The 21,699-nt window shown below is 37.6% G+C and overlaps 1 protein-coding gene across 3 annotated transcripts; it reads right to left on the bottom strand.

Annotated features, from left to right (window-relative positions):
• Positions 1 to 305: 305 nt before the first annotated feature.
• smc4 (structural maintenance of chromosomes 4) lies at positions 306 to 21,622 on the bottom strand. Of its 3 annotated transcripts, none has more exons than XM_015370271.1 (24): positions 21,437 to 21,622; positions 20,126 to 20,286; positions 18,962 to 19,152; positions 18,205 to 18,396; positions 16,998 to 17,174; positions 14,861 to 15,025; positions 14,393 to 14,520; positions 14,065 to 14,205; positions 13,543 to 13,693; positions 9,311 to 9,475; positions 8,980 to 9,213; positions 8,688 to 8,873; positions 8,129 to 8,290; positions 7,789 to 8,014; positions 4,550 to 4,626; positions 3,719 to 3,871; positions 3,453 to 3,579; positions 3,085 to 3,274; positions 2,182 to 2,326; positions 1,815 to 1,988; positions 1,549 to 1,731; positions 948 to 1,180; positions 682 to 865; positions 306 to 528 (listed from the first exon to the last, which is right to left on the bottom strand). In XM_015370271.1, the coding sequence occupies exons 2-24, from the start codon at positions 20,274 to 20,276 to the stop codon at positions 364 to 366; spliced, it is 3,900 nt and encodes a 1,299-aa protein (XP_015225757.1). In that variant the 5' UTR covers positions 20,277 to 20,286; positions 21,437 to 21,622; the 3' UTR covers positions 306 to 363. The 3 variants fall into 3 exon arrangements, with proteins under 3 accessions (XP_015225757.1, XP_015225756.1, XP_015225758.1); XM_015370270.1 differs by lacking the exon at positions 21,437 to 21,622 and adding an exon at positions 20,438 to 20,580; XM_015370272.1 differs by lacking the exons at positions 20,126 to 20,286; positions 21,437 to 21,622 and adding an exon at positions 19,863 to 19,883.
• Positions 21,623 to 21,699: the final 77 nt, after the last annotated feature.

Genomic DNA, 21,699 nt, shown 5'->3' with positions numbered 1-21,699 from the left:
AACTGACTTGGCCAGAGAGATCAAACCAGTATAAAAATATATATTTTCACCTTGGAGGGAGTGATAAAAAGCAACATTTCTACATAGAGAATTAGAACAAACAGAACAAAATAATTTTTCCAAAGTAAAAAAAAAAAAAGGTATTTAACTGTTAACACTAATGTTCAAAAAATACACTTGGAGCATAAAAACTGTTATTAACATGTCCTCTGATTTGTTTCCTGGGACCTTAAATGATTAACATAATTTTACAATGGGGTTCATTTTAAGTTTATTTTAAATTGTAAGAATAGCAGCACTTTAAAAAAGGACAATATTTACATGGTTCATGAAAAAAGTAAAAAAAAAAACGAAAGTTGGGTTTTATGCAGTTATAGCATCATGTTCTCTAAACACAATGGTCTTTGGGTTGATTCCCACACTTTTGGTTGTGTTGTGTGTTTTGTAGATGCCGATGAGGCGATCTGCGATCTCAAACATGTTGTTCCTCAACGAGATGATGATGAACTGAGCATTCTTTGTTTGTTCCTGCAACCAGAAGGATAAAACTCATTACAGTTACATATAAAACATGTTGGTATCAAACAGCATATTGATTTTTTTTTTTTAATAAAACAAATATAGAATTATATACAGAAACCAAGGGACATCTAGACGTATCATGCAGAGATTCAGACTCACATAAATGTAACAGGCAACGATGGAGACGTTCTTGAAGTCCAGAGCAGCATCTATCTCGTCCATGAAGTAGAGTGGGGTGGGTTTATAGTGATGAAGAGCGAAAACCAAAGCCAGAGAGCTGAGGGTCTTTTCTCCTCCTGACAGGTTAAAGATCTTTTTCCAGCTTTTCTTCGGAGGACGAACACTAAAACAAATGAAGGAGTCAAATATCCTGCAGCTACAGATAACCCCCCTCGGCTTGCAGCGCCTGCGTCTTCCTCCCTCACCTGAACATGATTCCCTCAGAGAAGGGATCCAAGCTGTCCACCAGCTCCAGCTCTGCATCCCCACCCAGCGTCAGCATCTGGTAGTTCTCCTTCAACTTGTTGGTGATCATGTTGAACCCGGTCATGAACTCGTTAAGCCTCTGTTTACGGAGGTCTTCGTAGGCGTGTTTGAACCTGTCCCTCTCTGCTGTGATCTCGTCCAGCTGGGCGACACGCTGCAGGTACAGCTCCTCCTAAGGAGGCAAAGCGTCGGACATACATGTCAATAAAGGATGTAGCTCACCGCTTTGTAGTCATTCTTAATGTGGCTGATTTCTGATGTAGGAAAATAAGTTTTGAGAAAGCTAAAATCCAGTAAATTAATCAAACAGTAATTTTCTTTCATTGAATCAGTGACTGTAGGAGGTCATATTGGACAGGAGCAGCAGAGTTTGAATTAATCCTACTTTGCTCCAAATCAGGAAACCTTTGATTTTCTCACTGACAGGTGAGCTTTAGCAGAAGTGAGTAGAGTGGATACTCCTTGACCATATGTGACGTGATGACCCCCTCCCTCCCTCCCTACTAGCTTAGCAAACTAGGACGCCTGACTGGTGCGTACCTTCTTCATGTACTCTGCAATAGCTCCTAGATTGGGCTTCATCTGTCTGCACTGGTTCTCCAACGTGCTAATCTTGTTGACAAGGATGTTTGGATCTGGGATCGCTTCCAGCTCAGCAGGGGGAAAGACACGGAGCTCTTCTGCTGGTTGGTCTTCAATGGTGTGAAGGGACAGCTTGGCATTCTGGAACATAAACAACAGGCATTAAAGACCCCGTCAGAGGAAGCAGGGAGCCTGATGGTTACATGACTCTTCAGTTGACTCGCCTCATCCTGCCAGAACTTGATCTTGCTGTTGTGCTTTGTGATGGTGGCGTCTATCTGCTCGATGGAAAGTCGGACGTTGAGAGACTCCTCTTGCAATGCGTGCTCCTGCTGCTGCAGGGCCTTTATCTCCTTGGAGACGTTCTCATACTGCTCCCGCACCTCAGGAAGAGCTGCCTACAGGACCAGAAACAGAGCAGGATGAGGACAGCAAGGCGATTGGGGTGAGAGACTCTGAAGAACAGCTTTACTGGGAGAGAAAACAAACCAACGCTCGTTTGAGATATTATGATACGAATACCGGTTCATGGAAAACAAACCAGAAAAGCTTATTAGTGAGTTACAGATCTTAGAAATAAAAAGCATTAACCTCTGCTTCATGACAGGCTTTCATGATCTCCCCGGCCTCATCTTCTAGTTTCTTCAGTTTTTCTGTGAGCTCAGTCATCAGCTTCTCATTCTCCTCCAGCTCCCCTTGGATTCTGGAAACGCTCTCCTCAGACTTTTTCAAGTTTCTACACGACAAACACATACAATACAGTAAAGGATTTATGTCTTGTGATCCCATCAATTTTCCCCCACATTTTCCAGTTATAAACCTTAAATGGCATATTATATTGATAACTACATGACAGAAACATCAATGCTATGGCAACAAATAATCTGACAATTGCCTCATTCTCTGAACGCATATATTTAAGTTTACTGTATCACTGCTGCTTACATCAACATCGAAGAGTTTGGAAAAAGAAGGTTCCTCTGAGATAGAGCAATGACATTTATTCCTTACCGACCTCCAAATGTCAAAGTAGCTTCAGATTAAATCTAAACTTGTGCCTCAAAAAGGAAAACCCATTAAAACATAAACACTGCCTGTCTTGACTAGAAATTCTATTTTAAAAAGTTATTCGATAAAGTTACCCTCAATTAGTACTCGAGTAAAACTTAAAAAGTTTAGTTTAGTGAAATTACTCCTAGAAGTACATTTTGGTCAAACAGCTACAGAGGTAAATATAACTAGTTACTACCCACTTCTGCACATTACTTTCTTTATTCCATTTCATGGGAAGGCTAATTAATTTGATGTAATATTTATTCATTATTTTTAAAAGAGCATTTTCTATTTTTTTTGAGAAATAGCTCTCAATGTTTGTATGCAGTCTAAACTGGAACCCCAGGCCTCAGAGAAAACCCCAAATTAGTATCAGCTGGTAAGAGCTGGACTCTTCCATCTTTAATGTTTAGACAGCATGAACGAGCATCCTTTCCTTACCGATCAGCTGTCTTTATGGCCACTTTGGCCTTGGTGATGATTGAGGAGCAGTCATCTAACTCTTTGTTGATCTTGTCAAGTTTATCCTGCTGGGCTTTCAGTTTGTGGCTGTTGATGTCTACAATCAAGTTGTGGAGTCTTTTTACCTCGTTTTCCACCTTTCCGGCCTTATTGGAGGCTGACTCAAAGTCTGACAGAAAAGGAAAGAAAAAGTGAATACTTGAATCTTTCAGGCACTAAGAGACAGTCAATCCAAACTGAAATCTGTTAGTTTAACATGTATAAGTTCAGTTGTAATCTAACATGAGGAAGGATGTAATGACATCAAATAATTAGCACCTCTCTTCACAGTGTGCAGAGGTTCTTACCTTTCTTGAATGCCTCCAGGCTCTTCTCCATCTGTTTCTGCTTGGCTTTGTCTGGGGCAGCTGCCAGCACGTTGGCTTCAAGCTCCTTAAGCTGAAGTTTTAAGTGAGTCTCCTGGTCAGCCAGACTCTGAGGGAGGAAGAAAAATACTCTGAGCGAGGTTCTTCAATCAGGTAAAAACCGTGGTGTTTTTCTGCATGGACGTGAGCAACCAGCATCATTTAAGGCAGAAATGAAGCACAATCAAGCGGTGCATAAAATGACATACGCTCATGCTGTTGGTGTATTTTTCCAGTGTGTTCTTCATCTCTCTGAGCTGAGGCTGAAGGCGTTGGACATTCTCCTCCAACTGCAGCCTTCTCTCTTGGCAGCCCTGCAGCTTTGACACTTTCTCATTCAGCTTGCTCTCCATACGGTCAAGCTGTAAAAACACACGCACAAAAAAGAAAAATCAGGTTTGTCAGGATTGAATATACACTTAATACACATCACATAAGCACTTCTAGAAAAATATACACAAATAATAGCCAACAGCTGGATTTGTCGATAAACTTCACACTATTTAACCTGAAAGAGTGAAAATGTAATTACATTAATACATATTTTCATAATATAAGAAAAAAAAACAAAGTAAAGCCTTGCTGGGGGCGCAACTCTAGATAATAAATGCTTCATTTACATTACAAGAGATATATGCCCATCATGTTAAGAGTCAATTTTTTATAATTTGCACAGAACATTATTTTGAATTTTATATCTGTAAACCTTGAGTTTTTGTTATCCATTTAATGGATATACACAGTCAATAGATCAGAGTTGCTTCTCCATTATCCGTTCTGCTGGTTGATCTTTTCATATAACGCATCAAGAATTAAAAACTCCCACCATCTTTAGGCCAGATCCATAGGGGCCAGAATTAAATTGGTATTAAAGAACATTTTTAAACAATCGTAGAGTATTCCCCTACGCTTTTATGTTACATTTAAATGAAAAAATTTAATAAACATGAAATAGTTTTCAACAAGGCAATGTAAATCTGAAATTAGCTTTTTCTTTTCAGCCATTTAAGAAACACTTTATCAGTTCGTCATGAACCAACCTCATCCTGGGAGACCTCTGTGCCAATAGAAGATCCCATCCTGCCTTTTAAGACTCTCCCGCCTCCAGTCATTGTTCCTGTGAAACAAAAATCAATGAGAAAAAACCCTCCTGGACACTTAATGGTTTATCCTGTTCTAATGAAAATCTGCACACTTAACCAAGAAAAATAATTGAAAAAATAAACTTTAAGAATATGCCGTACCTTTATACTAATTTAATGAACTCTACGCTAAAGTTCTAGCCGTACATTCATATCTAATGAACGTATGGGCCCTTTGACCAAAAAGTTGTCAAAATTACACTGAAATTGGGGCGGTACAGAGACTTTTATGAGCATAACATCATAACAACCATGTTTTGTTTAACACTTTACCTCCCTATTTGCACACATACATGTGAAAAGCGTTCAAATGTGAATCCTGCACCCATCAGGCTAGAGCTCAACGATTTTAATAAAAAAAAAAAAATAGTGATTATTTTCAACCAAAATTTCGTTTGTCCTTAGTGCTAACCACAAGCATGTAGGTGTTTCATTTCAAGGTTTCAGTTTTTCTTGACTTTGAAACTTGCTTATCCCAAGTTCATCGTAGCACCTCTGTGTGAATAACTGCTTATTTCTATTTGCAGGTCTGGATCTGTGTGCTAGCTTCACCTCTCTTTCCCTTGTGTAGTGACACACCCACTTCATGCATATCCATGCTCCACCACCTAAAGGGCTGGAGCGAGAAATGTTATCTTTTATTCTAGTTAAAATAGAGTGTTTGATTTGAAAACTGTTTTAATTATTAAAGTATTTCTGATTTTGTTAAATTGTGACTGTATTGGAAATGCTGTTAATTGCCCAGCCCTTCTTCAGTTGGTCATCAGCTCACCGGTAGCGGATGAACCTCTATGCTACCACCCTGCCAGCAGACAGAGAGCCAGCTTTGAAAGCAGGGGTGAATGATCAGGTTTAGAAGGATTCCCAACCGGCCGGGTCTGTTTGTTTTCTTAGCGTTTTTTTCCTAGCCAATAAAACGCAGCATTTCTGCGCAATGTTTAGCCACCTCACCATGGCTACAGGTGGGGCAGAGCAATGCCTCAGGGTCAGTCTGATGGTTTGCATACTAAGGGGAGATATGAGCATGTCCTCCAACATGAAGAAAATATTAATAGAAGCAGTGGGCTTAATTATCAAAAAGATTAAAAAAAACAAAAACATAGATGTGGCATGTTGGAACTGTGGCCTGCTGCTCAGTTTCACATTCTGATTCTACATGTTCCTGACAGCCAACACCACTTATCTTGCTCCCAAAAAATGACACCACACTACTTGACTATTGGCAAGACACTTGTCTTTGTATTTCTCATCTGGCTGCCACCTCCACATGTTTAAACCATCTGATCTAAATCTTGATCCAACTAAACCACAGGACATGCTTTTATAATTTTTGTCCTCACTCGGCCTGGCTTTCTTGTGAATCATCGTTAGGAGGGGCTTCCTTCTAAGATGACAGCCATGAAGACATACTTCAAAAGACGATCTCTGGGTATGAAGCAGAATTATGTGAACTCAGTTATTTTGTTGAGTGTTTGGAATCTAATTACGACCAAGGTCTTTTTCTTATTTTTCAGATCCTTTGAGTATTGTAGGTTATGAGGTGATACGTTAAAGTCCCACTGATGAGTGTGAGTGATAACGCCAATAAAAACACAGCAGCTCCCCACGCACACCTGTCCGATGTCACATTACAGGTGGGAAAATGACTAATTGGGCACAACTTAGACATTTTCCTCAGTAAAGGCTTTGCTCACTCATTTGCTGTTTGAATCTGAAAAATATTAAAGGAGAATTCCGGTTTTTAACACTTTTAGCCCATTTTCTGTAGTTTCCAGGATGAAATCGAATGATCGACACCAAAATTTTGACAATTGGTCCTGTCTCTGCTATTTGGCTCATGCAGAATCCCCCCCTGGCTGCTTCAGAATGGCTTCCATTGTGCATGTCCGATAATGTCCTTAAAACAACCGTAAATGTTCTTTTTTTAAAATATGCTACTCACCGGGTCGTCAGCGCTGTTCAATGACGTTCCAAAAAAAGTTTCGTGAAGAAAAAACGTTCCTGTAGTGTTTTATTTAGCATTTTGTAAATCCCAGAACTATTTTTTCTGATACATCACAACCGCTTATAAACCTCCGCTTCCCGTTCGAATCTGAAGCGTTGCACACTCCAGACCACTAGTTGGCGACGGTATCCTCTACCGTCAAACTCAAAGTCCAATATGTCCTCCTCAAGAATCCACCTTTCGTATTCCATTTTCAGAGTTTTTTAAAGTGTTTAACAGAGACGTTAGCACCTCGACGTCGGAGTACACAGAGTGAAGCATAAACACTTGGGCCTTGCGAAAAGACTGCAACTAAGTGTAAACAGGCCCCATTTCCGTTTCCGGTGGCGGAGGGATATTGACTATTCCAACAGAACTCAATGGGATTTACAAAATGCTAAATAAAACACTACAGGAACGTTTTTTCTTTACGAAACTTTTTTTGGAACGTCATTGAACAGCGCTGACGACCCGGTGAGTAGCATATTTTTAAAAAAGAACGTTTAAGGTTGTTTAAAGGACATTATCGGACATGCACTATGGAAGCCATTCTGAAGCAGGCAGGGGGGGATTCTGCATGAGCCAAAAAGCAGAGACAGGACCAATTGTCAAAATTTTGGTGTCGATCATTCGATTTCATCCTGGACACTACAGAAAATGGGCTAAAAGTGTTAAAAACTGGAATTCTCCTTTAAAGCTGAAAAGACATTTCTCAGCTGTTTCCAGGAAATACAACAAACTAGCAACATCAAAGCTCTTTCTTGCGTGATTTCAACATACTATTCGTATTGGTGATGAATCCTTTGGTGCAAATGTTGGCTTCATAATCAGAGGTAATTGTTTATAAAGTTTGGACCTGTCAAAATGTGTCAAACAATCATTGACATACTTTTTTGGGGGGTAAAATTAATACTTATATCATAATTTTAAAAAATTGTTTTGATAAAAACATTTTCCCTTTAAAAATATTGTTCTTTTTTTTTTAGGTCTGTATCATCCAGCCCTACTTATCTCTACAGATGTTTAGGGAAGGAATGGTTTGTTTACAGTTATGAAACTAAGGCACATTAATTACTAAATTGATTCCAAACTAACATGGAGTCAGCATAACCACCTCCTAGGAAACTTTGTGAAGGTGCATAATGTCACCAACCTGCCATCTCAATGATCTGTCCCTTCAGCGTGACCACCCTCCAGCGTTTGTCCTTCTGGAAAGCCATTCTAGTTGCCTGCTCCATGTCTTGAGCTACCAGGGTGTCCCGCAGGGCAAAGTAGAAAGCTGGTCTGACGCCCTCATCGTTAACTTTCACCATGTCAAAGAGACGCGGGCTGTTCTCTGGCGTGCGGATGGGAGCCATGTTTTTCTCCCATACCTTCATCTGAATTGAAAAAATAAATAAATAAAAGGAGAGAAAAGCAAAAACATACTTTAAGTCAACACAATCGTGCCTTTAAAGCATGTAGACTGAAGTTCCTAAGACACAATATCTTACCTTGTCAAGACCGATGAAAGTGGCTACTCCAATATTCTGTTCTTTGAGGAAAGTGACACATTTCTGAGCGGTGTCGATCGTATCCACCACTATGTTGTCCAGGGCACCACAGCAGGAGGAGATGGCCACATCATATTTCTCATCTATTGCTCCAAGATCACCCTACATGCAAAAAATTTTTTTTAAATACTGTTATGGTAAAAAATGCATGTACCGTAATTTTTGGACTATTAGCCGCACCTGAATATAAGCCGCAGAAGCTAAATTGAATGATTTGTACATATACACGCCGTGCCGGACTATAAGCCGGACTATTAGCTACCGTACTTGTGTGTTGAAGCAAATGTGACGTCAACATGGTGGATGGTAAAATCCATAGATTTAGGTATTACGCTAGTGGCCGTTAGCTGTAAAAGTCCATAGATAAGCTGCATTGTTATATAAGCCGAAAGGTCGAAAAATGGGGAAAAAGTCGCGGCTTGTAGTCCGAAAGTTACGGTATATATATTTACACATCAACAGTTTAGAGATGTTTGCTTTGAACTGTGTGAGTTTTTACCAATCTTCCGTAAATGCCTGGAATTTTGCCACTCCTCTTGAGTTGCATTAGAGCATCCAATACTTTTCCTCGACTGCGATTGGAGGAAAGAGAGCTCTTGGCTTCATCCACCTTTTGCCGTAATTCTCGTACCACATGCCTGGTGTCATTATCCACCTTCATGAGTTGCTCCAACTCTTCCTGGTCCTGCAGCAAAACAGAGGAAGTTATTAAAGCAGAAGCTCCCACTGATGCCCTGTCAACAACCAGTTAGCTGCACCTAGCAGTTGATTTTGGTGTGTAACTGTCTGACCTTCTTTAGCTCCTGCTCCTTCAGGGGGATTTGGACCTGCAGGTCTTTGATGGCAGGTCGGCGCTCCTGCAGCGTATCGGAGGTCGTCTGGAGCGTCTGCTTAGCTGCATTAAGCTGACTCAGAGCCGTTTTATGGCGGCTAAGGTAGATGTCTAGTTCGGATTGAGCAAGGTCCATTTGAGACCGAGTCTCATTTACTGCCTTGCTAAGTTCCATGAGCTCTTTCTCTTTTTTCTGTAAAGTAAAAGCAAACACGACTGGTAAAAATAAAACCTAAAACAAATGACTACATGATCTTTTTTTATAAATAATGCAAAGCTTCTACATGCACCTCTTTGTCTTGCTGCAATCCACTCGTCTCTTCCTTCAGGCTTTCCATCACTTCTTTCAGTTTTTCTTCTTCTTTCGCCTTCTGCTTCTCCAGGTCTTCTTTGCGGGCTGTAGCTTCAGCGATAGCTTGCTCACTGCTAGCTGGTATACCTCGAACTTCCTCCAGCTAAAGAATGAGCCAAAAAACAAGGAACATTTAAAAGAAGATCGACCCAGTTCACAGGTTCACACAGGAGCATCTCAGAGATGTGGAATATGATCAACAGGCTATTCAATTGAAACAGTGAAACAAGATAATCAGACAAAGATATACATTCAACAAATTTTTTTCTTTAAAACCTGACTTCAATGGTTTATAGCTAAAACAAACTCTGGGGAAATAGAATATCAAATAAGAACAACAAAAACGATTTTAATAGAGAAATGTTTTGAGTTATGTTATTATTATGGGAACGATTTTCTAGAAAACAGACTTAATACCCTCAACGAGGAGGTAAGCCGCAAAGTCAGAGCTGTTCAAAGTACTGAATCCAAGCCTGTCAATGGAAAGTTGAGTGGAATAAAAAAATGTGGCACAAAATGTGCAGAAATAATTGCAGCTTTGAGAGGATTGTGAACAAAAGTCCATTCAAGGGGTTGATGGAGAGTGACAAGGTTTGGAGTACAGCTCAGGTCAGTGTTTGAGGAGCTGTCAGAAATGGACGTATCCAGGACGCCAGCTTCAGCTGCGTCATCCTGTGTGTTAAACTGGTTTTCAACCTCAAACAAGGACAAAAATGCCTGGGCTGCTTCTAAGTGGTCAAACTATCTCATTAAATCAAAGTTGTTGTTTTTTGGAGATTATATGATCACATAGTCGAGAGGGGAGAGTAAAGACATAGATATTAAATAAGGTCGGATGTTCAATAAACTAAACCAATAATGATTTGGAGAGCCATGTCTACTGCTGGTGTTTATATTGTCCAGTGGGGACTATCCAGAAATATAGAGCACCTCATGCATACTTTGGCTCCCAGCAAGCTGTGGCACCTGCCCGCGATTTCAAGAAGTTTTAGTGGATTGCCACTGAATAATGGGTGACCAATTGGCCAGCAGGCCGATCTGTCCCGAATCCCATGGAGGATTTATAAAGTTTCATCAAGCCAAAGATGAGACACCATAGTAAACAATGCAGACAAGTTTCATTCAAATCTCATTGGTTGATCTCAATACAACATTGAACTGACACTCTCCAATGGGTGACATTTATTTTTATACATCCTGTTTCTATCTTTCAGGGAAAAAAAACAGTTTGGGTTATTTAGGAACTTAAGTCTTTCATTGAATTAATGAACAAAATGAACTGATACTGATATTCGCTGTGTGCATATGGTGCCCCCTATTTTGCAAATAACTGAAATGTTCCAATGAAGATTAAAACCTATTTCTTCAACACCCTACGACCACTGAGCAAGATGCCTCTGCTTTGAGGATGGGTGGCTTGGTGAAACCAGCTGCACTGCATCTGGATGATTGACCTCCTGCTCCATGGTTATCCTTACTATTGTAGATTTTGCAGATATCTGTTAAATACACATATTTACACATACCTGCTGATATGAAGCAAAAAAATTGAGTTTGGAAGAACACAGCTAAAAATTCAGCCCAGGAAGTAAGAGATGCAATAATAAAAACCAGTACCCTTCCTGCTACATTCCCCACCCCTTTCCCGTTATAGTAAATCATAAAAAAAAAAACAAAAAAACAAAAAAAACACTGTAGTTACAGCCTAAAATGAATCAACTAGCTGCAAACACAGACATACTAAATGATTAAACTGAATGGGAGAAAGGAACCAAGCATTTTAAATCCTATTAAACTCAGCTTAAAACCAAAGCAGTTAAATACCTCACAATCATCAGATAACTAACTTTATCTTTTGACAAAATATGTTGTTCTTTCAAGTGCAAGAGCATGAACAAATGAGACAGCTGATACAAACTTGAGGAAGTAAGAAAATAACCCTTTGGGAAAATACATAAATAACTATAGAGTAGGGGAAATGACACACAGAACATTTAAATATATAAGATACATGCATCATCCATATTTTATCCAGTTTTCTAATCATTGTTTTCTTATATAATTAAAAGAAAAATCCCCCAAGCTTATTTTGACTTTAAAGACATGACTTTAAACAGCAAACCACTAATCTCTATCATTGCTGAAGAGGTCCAAAAGTCAAGACTGACTCATTTAGATCTTGCAACTATGCCGCATTGGTTTCTGTTCACTAAACTGTAGATAATGCCCGAGGCAAAACAAGAAATTAATTAATTAAGTCATACAAAAAGTGCAGTCTGTAAAGAGGAAGCATAAAACCTGTTCAAACAAGACAGACTTATAGTCAGTGGCCATAAACTGAAAAATTAAGAAAAGGGTTTAAACAGAAATAAACGGCTTCAAACAAAGATTATTAGAATATTTGTACAAAAAAAAAAGCCAGAACAATCAAAACAAATCAGTATGTATTTTGGTAGATCTGTGAGCATTACAAAAAAGGGAAAATTTTATTAAATTCTGTTTTTGTTTGCTTTCCGTTTTTATCTTTAATGACCTTATCACCTTATGATATAATATTAGCATCAATTTAAGCTTATCACCTGCACAGCATCTGCTGTAAATCAGCTTTTCTCGCTGATTTCTAAGTAAACATGATCACCTTTGTGTTTAACAGTTTGCAGCAAAGCAATGGTGATGATGTTCTGTGTAAATAATATGGTGCAACTAAAGGATTGGAGCTGATGAGTTACACACACCAAAAAACATGTGCAAAAGCACACATGTAATCATGTATAAGCAAAAAGGGACTAAACGCACCCTGGTTAAGACTGACACAAGCATCAGCATTTCAGCATAACTGAAACAAAGAAAGGATTTGCAACTGCATATGTAGTCTATGTTTTGTAGGGTTAACTGTGGGTGAAATGTGAATGTGGCTGCTGGAAGTGTTACACAAGCCAGGCCATAGTTGAGTACCACATAGCAGAACACTGCTCCCCAGAGCTCAGCCTGCCTCTGCCCAGCTCAGCTCCCCCTCTGACCAACAGATTTCCAGAGCTCATGCTTTCAGAGCAGTAAGGAAAAAGAGAAAAAAAAAATCCATACATCCTGATAATAAAGCCTAAAAAAATAAATCAATTATGTCACAAAAATAAAGAAATCCCATCTAACCCATCAGGATAAAACAAGTTTACTAAAGCGCACACCCCTCTCTGTGCAACTTCACAGCCCCCTAGTGGCTTATTGGAGTCTGATAAACGCTTCTGTCTTCAAAGCTCATTTGGTTTCACATTAGTTTTTATGTGAATTCACTCAAAAATATACGTATATAAACCATAGTTTTATATAAAAACAACTCTTCCTCAAACATCATTAAATGAAAAAAATTCTCAAAAATGGGTACATTATTTATTACACTCTGACTTTAGGTCACAGGGTGAAACATTCCCTGAGCCCAATATAAGTCAGCAAGAATAGTCATAATATTTTAAATAAGACAAGAAAAACATTTATAGCAAATTTTTCAGATTGTAAAACTCAAGAGTTAAACAGACAAATGCATTCAGATTTTTGCTAAACAATATCAGACAGGCCTTTTAGTTAATGTTATTTATTTTTCATTTGTTCAGAAGCCAGTTTATGTTAAGAAAACTCTATAAAATATATATTATATATAGAATAGTTTAAAAATATTTTCTATGCCTGAAGAACAACTGATTCAGCCTAGAAAATATCATACTTAATTTATTTATTCATTTCCCCAAAAAGAGTCAGTTTACAGATTAAGGTTAAGAAATGACTAGCACCTGTGTTCAAACAACCTTCCTCCACACAAACTATTTTAGTGACACGTGAACTGCATAAAATACCAAACACTAAGAAGCTTGTGCTCTATTTTTAACATTCTTTTAAAATTATTTTTGTATCTTCACAGGCCAAAATATACATACAAACCCTGGTTGCCGCAGCATTTCTCTTGATTAAATGAGTGCTGAAAATGTAGAAAACAAAAGGCTAAAATGATACGCCTCAGTCAGAACCAGTGCCTGGGTCTCTCTGGACTCTGCTGCTGCAGTGATACTGTCAAAGTGACACAGCTTATCTGTTTCAGAGGAGCAAACACTAATACAAAGTAAGATAAAGTCATCGAACTGCATGCAACAGTGGACTGCAACTTAAAGGCCAACACACCTTTTTCTGGTCTTTTTCCAGCTGCTTCTGCAGGGCCTTGTTCTTGCTCTTGGAGTGTTTAATCTTCTCACGCACTTCAACATCCTGCAAGTCCAGCTGGGTGAACTTTTCCTTCTGGGTCTCAATGTACTTGTTGATCTTACTTTGTTTCCTGGTGGAGGAAAAGCAGTTATAAAAAGTACAATCTGTATCAGTTTTAGAGAAAATCATCTTTGAAAGACTAGGAAAAGTAATAAATAAAAATAATAGAAAAATTGAGAGAAAGATTAGGACAGTTTCTATAATTAAAGTCTTTAACACTATAAAAAAGTTATCTGAAGAGTATCAAAATATTTCCTGTTTATAGACATTTTTTGGAACAAATTACTTCATATATCGTTAATTTCTGGAACAAAAACAAATAGGAACTATTGCTTCTGCATTCCTCTTAATGTCCAAAGGAACAAGAACCTGCTCACAAAGCTTGTTACATCAGTAACAGGGAGGAAATAAGTTAAAGGACAAATACAGCAGCATTCTTACATCTCCACATTTTTCAGCTCTTGATTCATTTTTTCAATCTCCTCTGATAGCTTAGCATTTTTTTCTGTCAGCTCCTTTGTTTCCTCCAAGATCTTCTGCTTTTCCTGCTCTTTATCCACCACACGTTTTTGCAGATCATGACTAAAGGCAAACAGAAACATTAGAATAAAAAAAAATTAAAATAGAGAAATTTAGGAAAAATATATTATCTTGAATAGGAACTGAGGAAAGCATGAGATAAACACCAAGTAGGGTTTCTATGTAATGTCCAATTAAAGTGTTTCTTTTTTTACTGCCCCGAGCAAAGATATGGTCCTGGTGTACTCACACGTAGTACTGGTTGAGATGACTCTTGTTTCGGAAGATCTCATTTTCCAAAGTCAGGAACTCTACCGCTTTATTCTTTTCCCCTTCTAAAGCATTTTTCTCCTTTTCTACCAGTTTTACACGATTGAGCTAGGACAGAAAAAAGTAGTTTTATTATCTAGAGATATGATAAAAAAAATAAAATAAAAAATTGTGCAGTCTAATAAAACTGGAAGAACCTAAACCAGCTTAACAGGAAACATGATCTTCATGAAATTCAAGTAATTAGTGTGATATAAGTGTGGGTGCAACCCACCTACAAATGACACTGTATATCATGATGTCAAAGAGAATGAGAGGGTTACCTAGTGAACTTAGACTGAATTTGTTTTCATAACTCTTTCTTCTTATGTCTACATCTTGTCCAACTGCACATTCAATAAGTATTTGCAAATGCAAAAAATAAATAATTAAATAAAAGTGTTGGTACCTTTTCTCCCCTTTGCTCATTGAGAAGCTCAATTCTGCGAGACAGTGTTTGGATTGGTTCTTTGAGACGACACGAACCGATAATATCCTCCAAGTACTCAAGCATCCCCTCATCATGCTCCGTTTGACCTTTTGGCTTCATCATGGCAATCTGCTCCACCTCACCCTAATCATAGTCCACAGAGCAGATTGGAAAAAGGCACACACACCAATTCAGAATTTTTATATAAAATAAGAAAAAAATTAATTAAAAATATAAATAACACACTCAATCCTCTCCCACTGAAATTCTTAACATTACACAAATGTTTAACTATTATTACACCGAGAACCTGGATGGTCTGGTTTCCCAGTAAAAAATAAGAAATTATGAAAAATAATTTTGGCAAAAAAAAAAATAAATAATAAATAATAATAATAATAATAAAAAAATATAAGAAGCTAAAGTAACCAATAACAAAAGTTGAAATGCAAATTTTGCTGTTTCTGTAAAAATATGGCTGGTTTATTTTATTTCTGGCTACACCAAATGAAAAAGGCCATACAGCAAATATTTTTGAAATCAACAAAAATTGGAAACTGCAACATTATATCAGTTTATATATCAAAGCATGAACCCATCTGAAAATTTCTTGATAATTACATCAACTTCAAAAGGTTGAGAGAGCCTTTTTTGGTGCATTTTATAAATAGGAAAAAAAGCACCCAGATATCCCTGTATTTAACCAGCCATCCCAGGACAGGGCCAAGGATGATAATGGTAGGAAAATAGATTGGACAGGTCTGGATTAATTAACTGGAGCATCCCAAAATCTATGAGCTTTTTTTTAAAAACAAAGCAGCTTATGTGTCTAAAAACTACACAGGCTACCTGTTCTCCAAGTGGAATTAAGTGGACATGTGTATTGTTTAATTCATTTAAAAATACCCTTTGAAATAATCTTTATTTTCTTTGCAAGCCCCAAAAAACATATTTCTTTTTTTTATTATAAAACCTTAAACCAGTTTTTGTTTAGATTTTTTTTAATGCTGCCCACCCCCAGGCAGTGAAGGAATAAATAAATAAATAAAAAATAAAAATCTGTTTTAACAAATATATGCTCTTCTCTAAGAAATCCACAAACAATGCAGCTTCCCTTATTTGTTAGAGGCCTGGAAAAGTGATGTGACCTTGAAGACCAAGCTCAACCTTTACCCTTAGTCATGCAGCCATGTCACAGAGAAACATCCAAAATGAATGAAACTGAACATGAACATATAAAAAGAAAATAAATAAAAAAATATACCAAAAAATGTCACGTTAAATAATCAAGATAAATTAAATGTTAAACATGTAGCTAAATGTTAAACACATGCTTTCAGTTAATCAGTAGTAGCTTGTAGGTCAGATGCAATACACTCTGCAGGGGTAGGAGTGTAACAAGGGAACTGGTTCAGACAGAGTACACAATAACACATGGTGAAAAAATAGATAAACACTTAGCTAAGAATAATTTTTTTTTCATAGATTACAGACACCTTTAGATTGATAGTGGGTAAAATAAAATAAAAAAATAAAAAAAAGATTTGAGCAATATTGAAGCGATGGTAATGGAGGCTGTTTTATCCAGCCACCCTGAAGCAGCACTGCTAATATTGGGGTTAGGTTATTTTTTCACACACCAATATTTACGTGCTGCTAAAGTGTAGCAGGTACATAAGAAAAGAAGAAAAGAGAAGGTCCCACCTGTCCCCACCATCAGGTCATCTAGATTTCCCCCCATAATAAAAATCCATCAAACACCGACATGCATGTTCTTCAGCTGGTCAAATCGTATCTTTTCCTTAAAACTCTAAAGCAGCAAATAATGGTTCGCACCCTTTTCACATTGTTTCAAACCATGATGCGCTGCTATAGCAGTCTAAGGGCTGGCAAAGCACAACTCCTCTCCTTTCCAACTCCAGTGCAACAGGTTATTTGCCCAAACACAGGCAGAGCATGAAGGCATAGATAAAACTTTGACAAGGAGAAACTAAGGAAAAAATATGAGGAGGAGTAATTCTTCCAAAGAATGGGATGGCCACATAAAGGATAAAAAATATATACATAAATTTATACAAAAAAAAAAATATATATATATATATATGTATACAATTACCTGTAAGATCAAAAATCTGTTGTGGTCCAGGTCAATACCATGGCTCCTGAGCAAAGTGCCAACTTCTTTGAATGTAGCCCTTTTGCCATTGATATTGTAGTAAGAGGAATTGTCTTTGTTGGCAGTTCTGGAAACATAGAACTTGCTGTTGGGTATGACTTCGTAGTCATCTCCCTCCTGACCCAGAGGAGGAGGGGCAGAGGACACAGAGCAGCAGAACACAAGAGTTTAGGAAAGACTCAAACAGCTCTAAACACCCAGTATTATTTTAAAAAAAACTAAACACTGTACTAGCAAAATTACTAGCTATTAAAAAGATAATAAACATTAAACAGAGTTAAGATTTAGATATCTAAAAGTACTAGAGGTTTATAGACAAGCCATAATCATGTCTATAAATGTCTAGTATTAAATAAATAATAGTAGTACAAAGTATTGAATTTTACAACAATTCGCAAACTAGAGGTACATGTTTGAGGAAGTAGTGATATTACAAATACAATAACAAAAAAATAAAATAAACTGGGTTAGAAATGTGCCCAATTTCTGACTTTGGAAATTAGTCTAGTATTTCAGGCTGTGTACACCACATTCAAAAAAATTAATTTTTGTCCCAGAAACAACATTTATTTGGGCTGATAAACTTGGAAAAAATAATCCATGAGTTTAACAACTTGATTTAATTTTTTTCCAGCACTGGCTGAGAAAAAAAATCAGTAAGGGACATAATCATTTACACCTCCTCAGGCAGATTAAATACATAAAAAAATGTAATTAGAAAAAAAAAACATAGTATAGTTTATTTAATAGGAAACTAAATCCAAATAGAAGCATCCCATGTCATAAACACATTTACACTGCAGAAAAAATAATTTGGGGCACACAAACAAATGCTTGATTATAAAAATAAATTAAAAAGGGCAATTAGAAATACATGGAGAGACTCTAGTGCAATGTGCATCAAATATCGCATGTGGGGGTGTAAACTGCAACTTTCAAGACCGATTTGAGTTTGTGTTTAGTCACTAATGTTATAAATGAGTAGCAATATTATGACAACCAAGAAATAATGTTTTAAAAATCTGACAATCATTTGTGTCCTCCAAAAAATATATCTGACTGAATTATTTGAGTAAGGCTGAATATTGAATCTTTTGAAATAAGTGAAAGAAATGCCTCTGAGTGAAAGAAATATGAATATATATACCTTATCAATAATCTTTTGAAAATGCACTTCAACAGTACAGCTTTGCACATCCTTGTGCTTATCAGAACTGTGAATCAGAACTGAGAGCTTTTTCGATCTGATCTTTTGAGCTCTGTATCCAAACACAAAGAGCATTGAATCTATCACATTGGACTTTCCACTTCCATTGGGACCAATGATGCAGGAAAAGCGCTGGGGGACAGGTAAGAAAGGAGATAAAAATAAAAACAATCAATTATATGAATGTAGACAACATCTACAACAAAAAATTGTAAAGATTACATTTCTTAAAAATATGTGGCCGCATTTTATCTCAGCAAATATGCAATAGTTCAAGTTTTTCATGTAAGTGTAATTAAGGTTTCATTGCAGCAACTTCGGTAGTAACTTTGTGAGCAAAATACAAAGAAAAAGCTAATGTTTTAAGAAAGTCATAATTTAATGAAACTGCAGGAACATCAATAAATCACTACTTTTAGAGAGATGCACTAACAAAATCAAAATGGAGGATTGTGACCCTTTCACTTTTTTTTTTTATCTAAAAAATATCTTGAAAAAAAATGTAGGTAAAAGCAGATTGTTACTTCAATATTTGCATGGCTTCAACAGTAGAGAGCAGCCAAAAAAATTCACAAAATAAAACTAACATTGAGATTGACACACAAAACAGATCTTAGCTGACAGATTCAAAGCATTGGTCCAGCCAGACATAAAAAAGGAAAAGAAATAAATAACTTATACCCATGTCTGTTCATACCTTATGAAAAGGCCCCAAAATCTGCTCCCCTGCGTATGACTTAAAATTGCGATTAACTAAATGTGTTATCATTAGGCGCGGAGCGCCTGGTTCATTGGTCATTGCTGGGGGCGGTGGTGGAGGGATGCTGGCGAGGATCTCCTCCAAACTTCGGTTATCTGCCGCCTCAGTAGCTTCCCCCTGAGACGGATCTGTGGCACAACAAAAAAAGTACAACTTTTTTTGTTTTATTCTTCTGGAGCGAGTCGTTTCAGGTGGTGGTAGAGCGTGTGGGGGAGGGGTGAGGAGCGCGCACATACACAAAATAAAAACAAACAAACACACGCAGCACGTCTCGGTCAAAAACAACGCCTATGGGGAGAAAGTTGACATGGCTTATTTTCCCCTTTGTTCAAATCAAGAGCCAGCCCCAAAAAAAGAGAAATAGCATGAACCTACATTAGTACACAAACGCTCCACGACAAGCGTTGATACCAGAGTAGATGCGCCACAGTCACCTCGTCGAAGATGAATAACTCAAAGTCAATGCTCGGATAAAAAATAAAAAAACATTACACTTTGAGTCATCTTTAGCTGCAATCGCCTCACTACAAGGAAAGGGATCTCATTTTGGGGTGACAATATTAAAACGATCATGCTGCCTTCAGAGCAAAGCCAAAGACCTGTCCAAAATCTATTGTGCTCACATAAGCATAAACAAGCTAAGGAGTTAATGCTTATGACTCAAACACAAGTTACACAGTTAAGCATTTCAATCCATCTTAACGACTGCATTTCTAAAGCAAACCAAAAACGAGCCGATTTCGATTAAATGCATTTAAAATCGGTTATAATATACTACCAAAAAAAAGGTAAATAAAAAAAAAAATAAATAAACGCTGCATCTTTTGAAATAAACTACCTCGTTTGCAGGGGACATCCGGACAAGAAGCACCATGGTCGTGAACAAATCCAAAAAGTATATTATGACGAGCACTTAAGACAAAAAAAAAAAACAACTATCAGCCCATTCTAACTACGTGTTCGCAAGAAGAAGAAGAAGAAAGAAAAAAAAAAAACACTACAGCTGAGCCAATTGGCCTCCACCAGTACAGCAACACACGCAAAGCAATTGACAGAAACTTATTTGGATTCAGAGACACCAAAACAGCCTTTGTTACTTGCCAGTTGTCGGGGGTGCCTCTTCTTGGCCATTAGACTGGCTTTCTTGGGGGGGTACATCCAGCTCTCCCTCAGAGTCATCCCGAGGCTGCAGCCCTTTCCCTTTTGGCTCCCTTTTAGAGGCAGTTGAACTTTTTGCTGTTTTAGATGGCATGATATGAAATCTGAAAGGGTAGTTGAAGGGAAAAAAAAACGGAATATCCATTAGCGTTTGTTTTTTTCTGTTTTTTGTATGCGTGCCAATCTTCAAATTCCCATTATAGTCAATCACAGGGAGCTATTCTGTCAGTCTTTTATCATTTCCACAGCCATTACTTGCAAATTCTTCTATTTATCCACATGCAAACACCGTAAGTAAACTAATAAAGTAAAAGCATCTTTCGATGACGCAAATAAGTCCAAAACGTACAGAAAACACGTTTTTAAATTCGCAAATTTGAAGTAAAGTCGTAAAAAGCTTCATGCTATAGCTTGGCGTGTCTGCATCCACGGTGGGAATAAAATTGAAGATAAAACCGTTAATATGGCTCTTTCTGAACACTATAGGTTTTTTTTCTATGCAAATAAGGTGAAATCGTTCCCTTTAGAGCCTAGTTACGCCTATGTTGCGTGGTCACTACTGCGCAGCTAAACGGGTCTCTCAAACTGACAGGAATATTAACTTTCAGTTCCAACAAGTTTTTTTTCTTCTCCCCCCTCTTGCTAAAGGTGGGGGGTAAAATACGGAATAACTACACTTATCAATACACGGATTTAATCAAAACCTAAGCGCTACAAATTGATTACTATTTCAACAGCACGTTTTGAATTCTAATCACTTTGTTTCGCACGTTTTATTATTTTTTTTTCGTAAAGTCTTATCATTTAAGCACTAGGTTAGTCACGCTACTCAGCAGTGCTAATGGTAAAGGTAGCGGCTAAAGCTAATAGATGTCAGAGTATCGGAGTATGTTCAAATAGAACGAGATACAGAGTTTGTCTGTAATAAAAAAAAATTAAAAGACAGCCTGAATAAGATATAAAACACAATAACGCTAGTTACTGCCAGAGGACAGCTTAATGTACGAGTAAAAAATATGTTTACAGCTCGACATATCATTTTCACTAAAATTAATGCTGTTAAAAATAACCATTACTTGGATATATGTAAAATATTGCACGCAATGGAGTATTAGCCTCGCTTCTTGGGTTGCTAAAGCAAAGACACGGGTTAAAACGTTGCAAACGGATGTTAACACATCGAAGAACGCTGTGATTCCAACAAATAGACGGCACCCAGATCCCACTCCCTTCGAATAAAGTATCCTCGAGTACCTTCTAAGTTATACACGCGGTCCTTCAGAAGTCCTCTTTTCTGTCCCGACTGCAAATCCAACAAAGCGTCAGAAAATCCAAAAAATTCGACAAATATAATCCACCAAATTCAGCTCCGTATCATTGCGAGCCGCTTTTCCATTTGAAAACTGTATCTTGTAAATGGCGCCTAAACTGCGTCGTCGAATCAAATTCGTTACAGGACGCAAGGCACCATGGATCGTTCAAAGGGCAGGGGGAAAAAAACAAATTCAAAAAAGGGG

This window comes from Cyprinodon variegatus, unplaced genomic scaffold (genome assembly GCF_000732505.1).
Source record: "Cyprinodon variegatus isolate N-32 unplaced genomic scaffold, C_variegatus-1.0 Scaffold44, whole genome shotgun sequence".
NCBI classification, from domain to species: Eukaryota; Metazoa; Chordata; class Actinopteri; order Cyprinodontiformes; family Cyprinodontidae; genus Cyprinodon; species Cyprinodon variegatus.
This window is presented reverse-complemented; position numbering and strand designations above follow the sequence as displayed.

What these genes read in the sequence shown, in the direction of transcription:
- smc4 (XM_015370270.1), bottom strand. Translation starts at nt 20,463, where the DNA reads ATGTGGATAAATAGAAGAATTTGCAA. An exon ending in CATCTCAACCAGTACTACGT is followed by an intron (nt 14,206 to 14,392) that starts GTGAGTACACCA and finishes GTTTGCCTTTAG; the next exon opens with TCATGATCTGCAAAAACGTG. An exon ending in GCCATAAAGACAGCTGATCG is followed by an intron (nt 2,327 to 3,084) that starts GTAAGGAAAGGA and finishes TTTGTCGTGTAG; the next exon opens with AAACTTGAAAAAGTCTGAGG.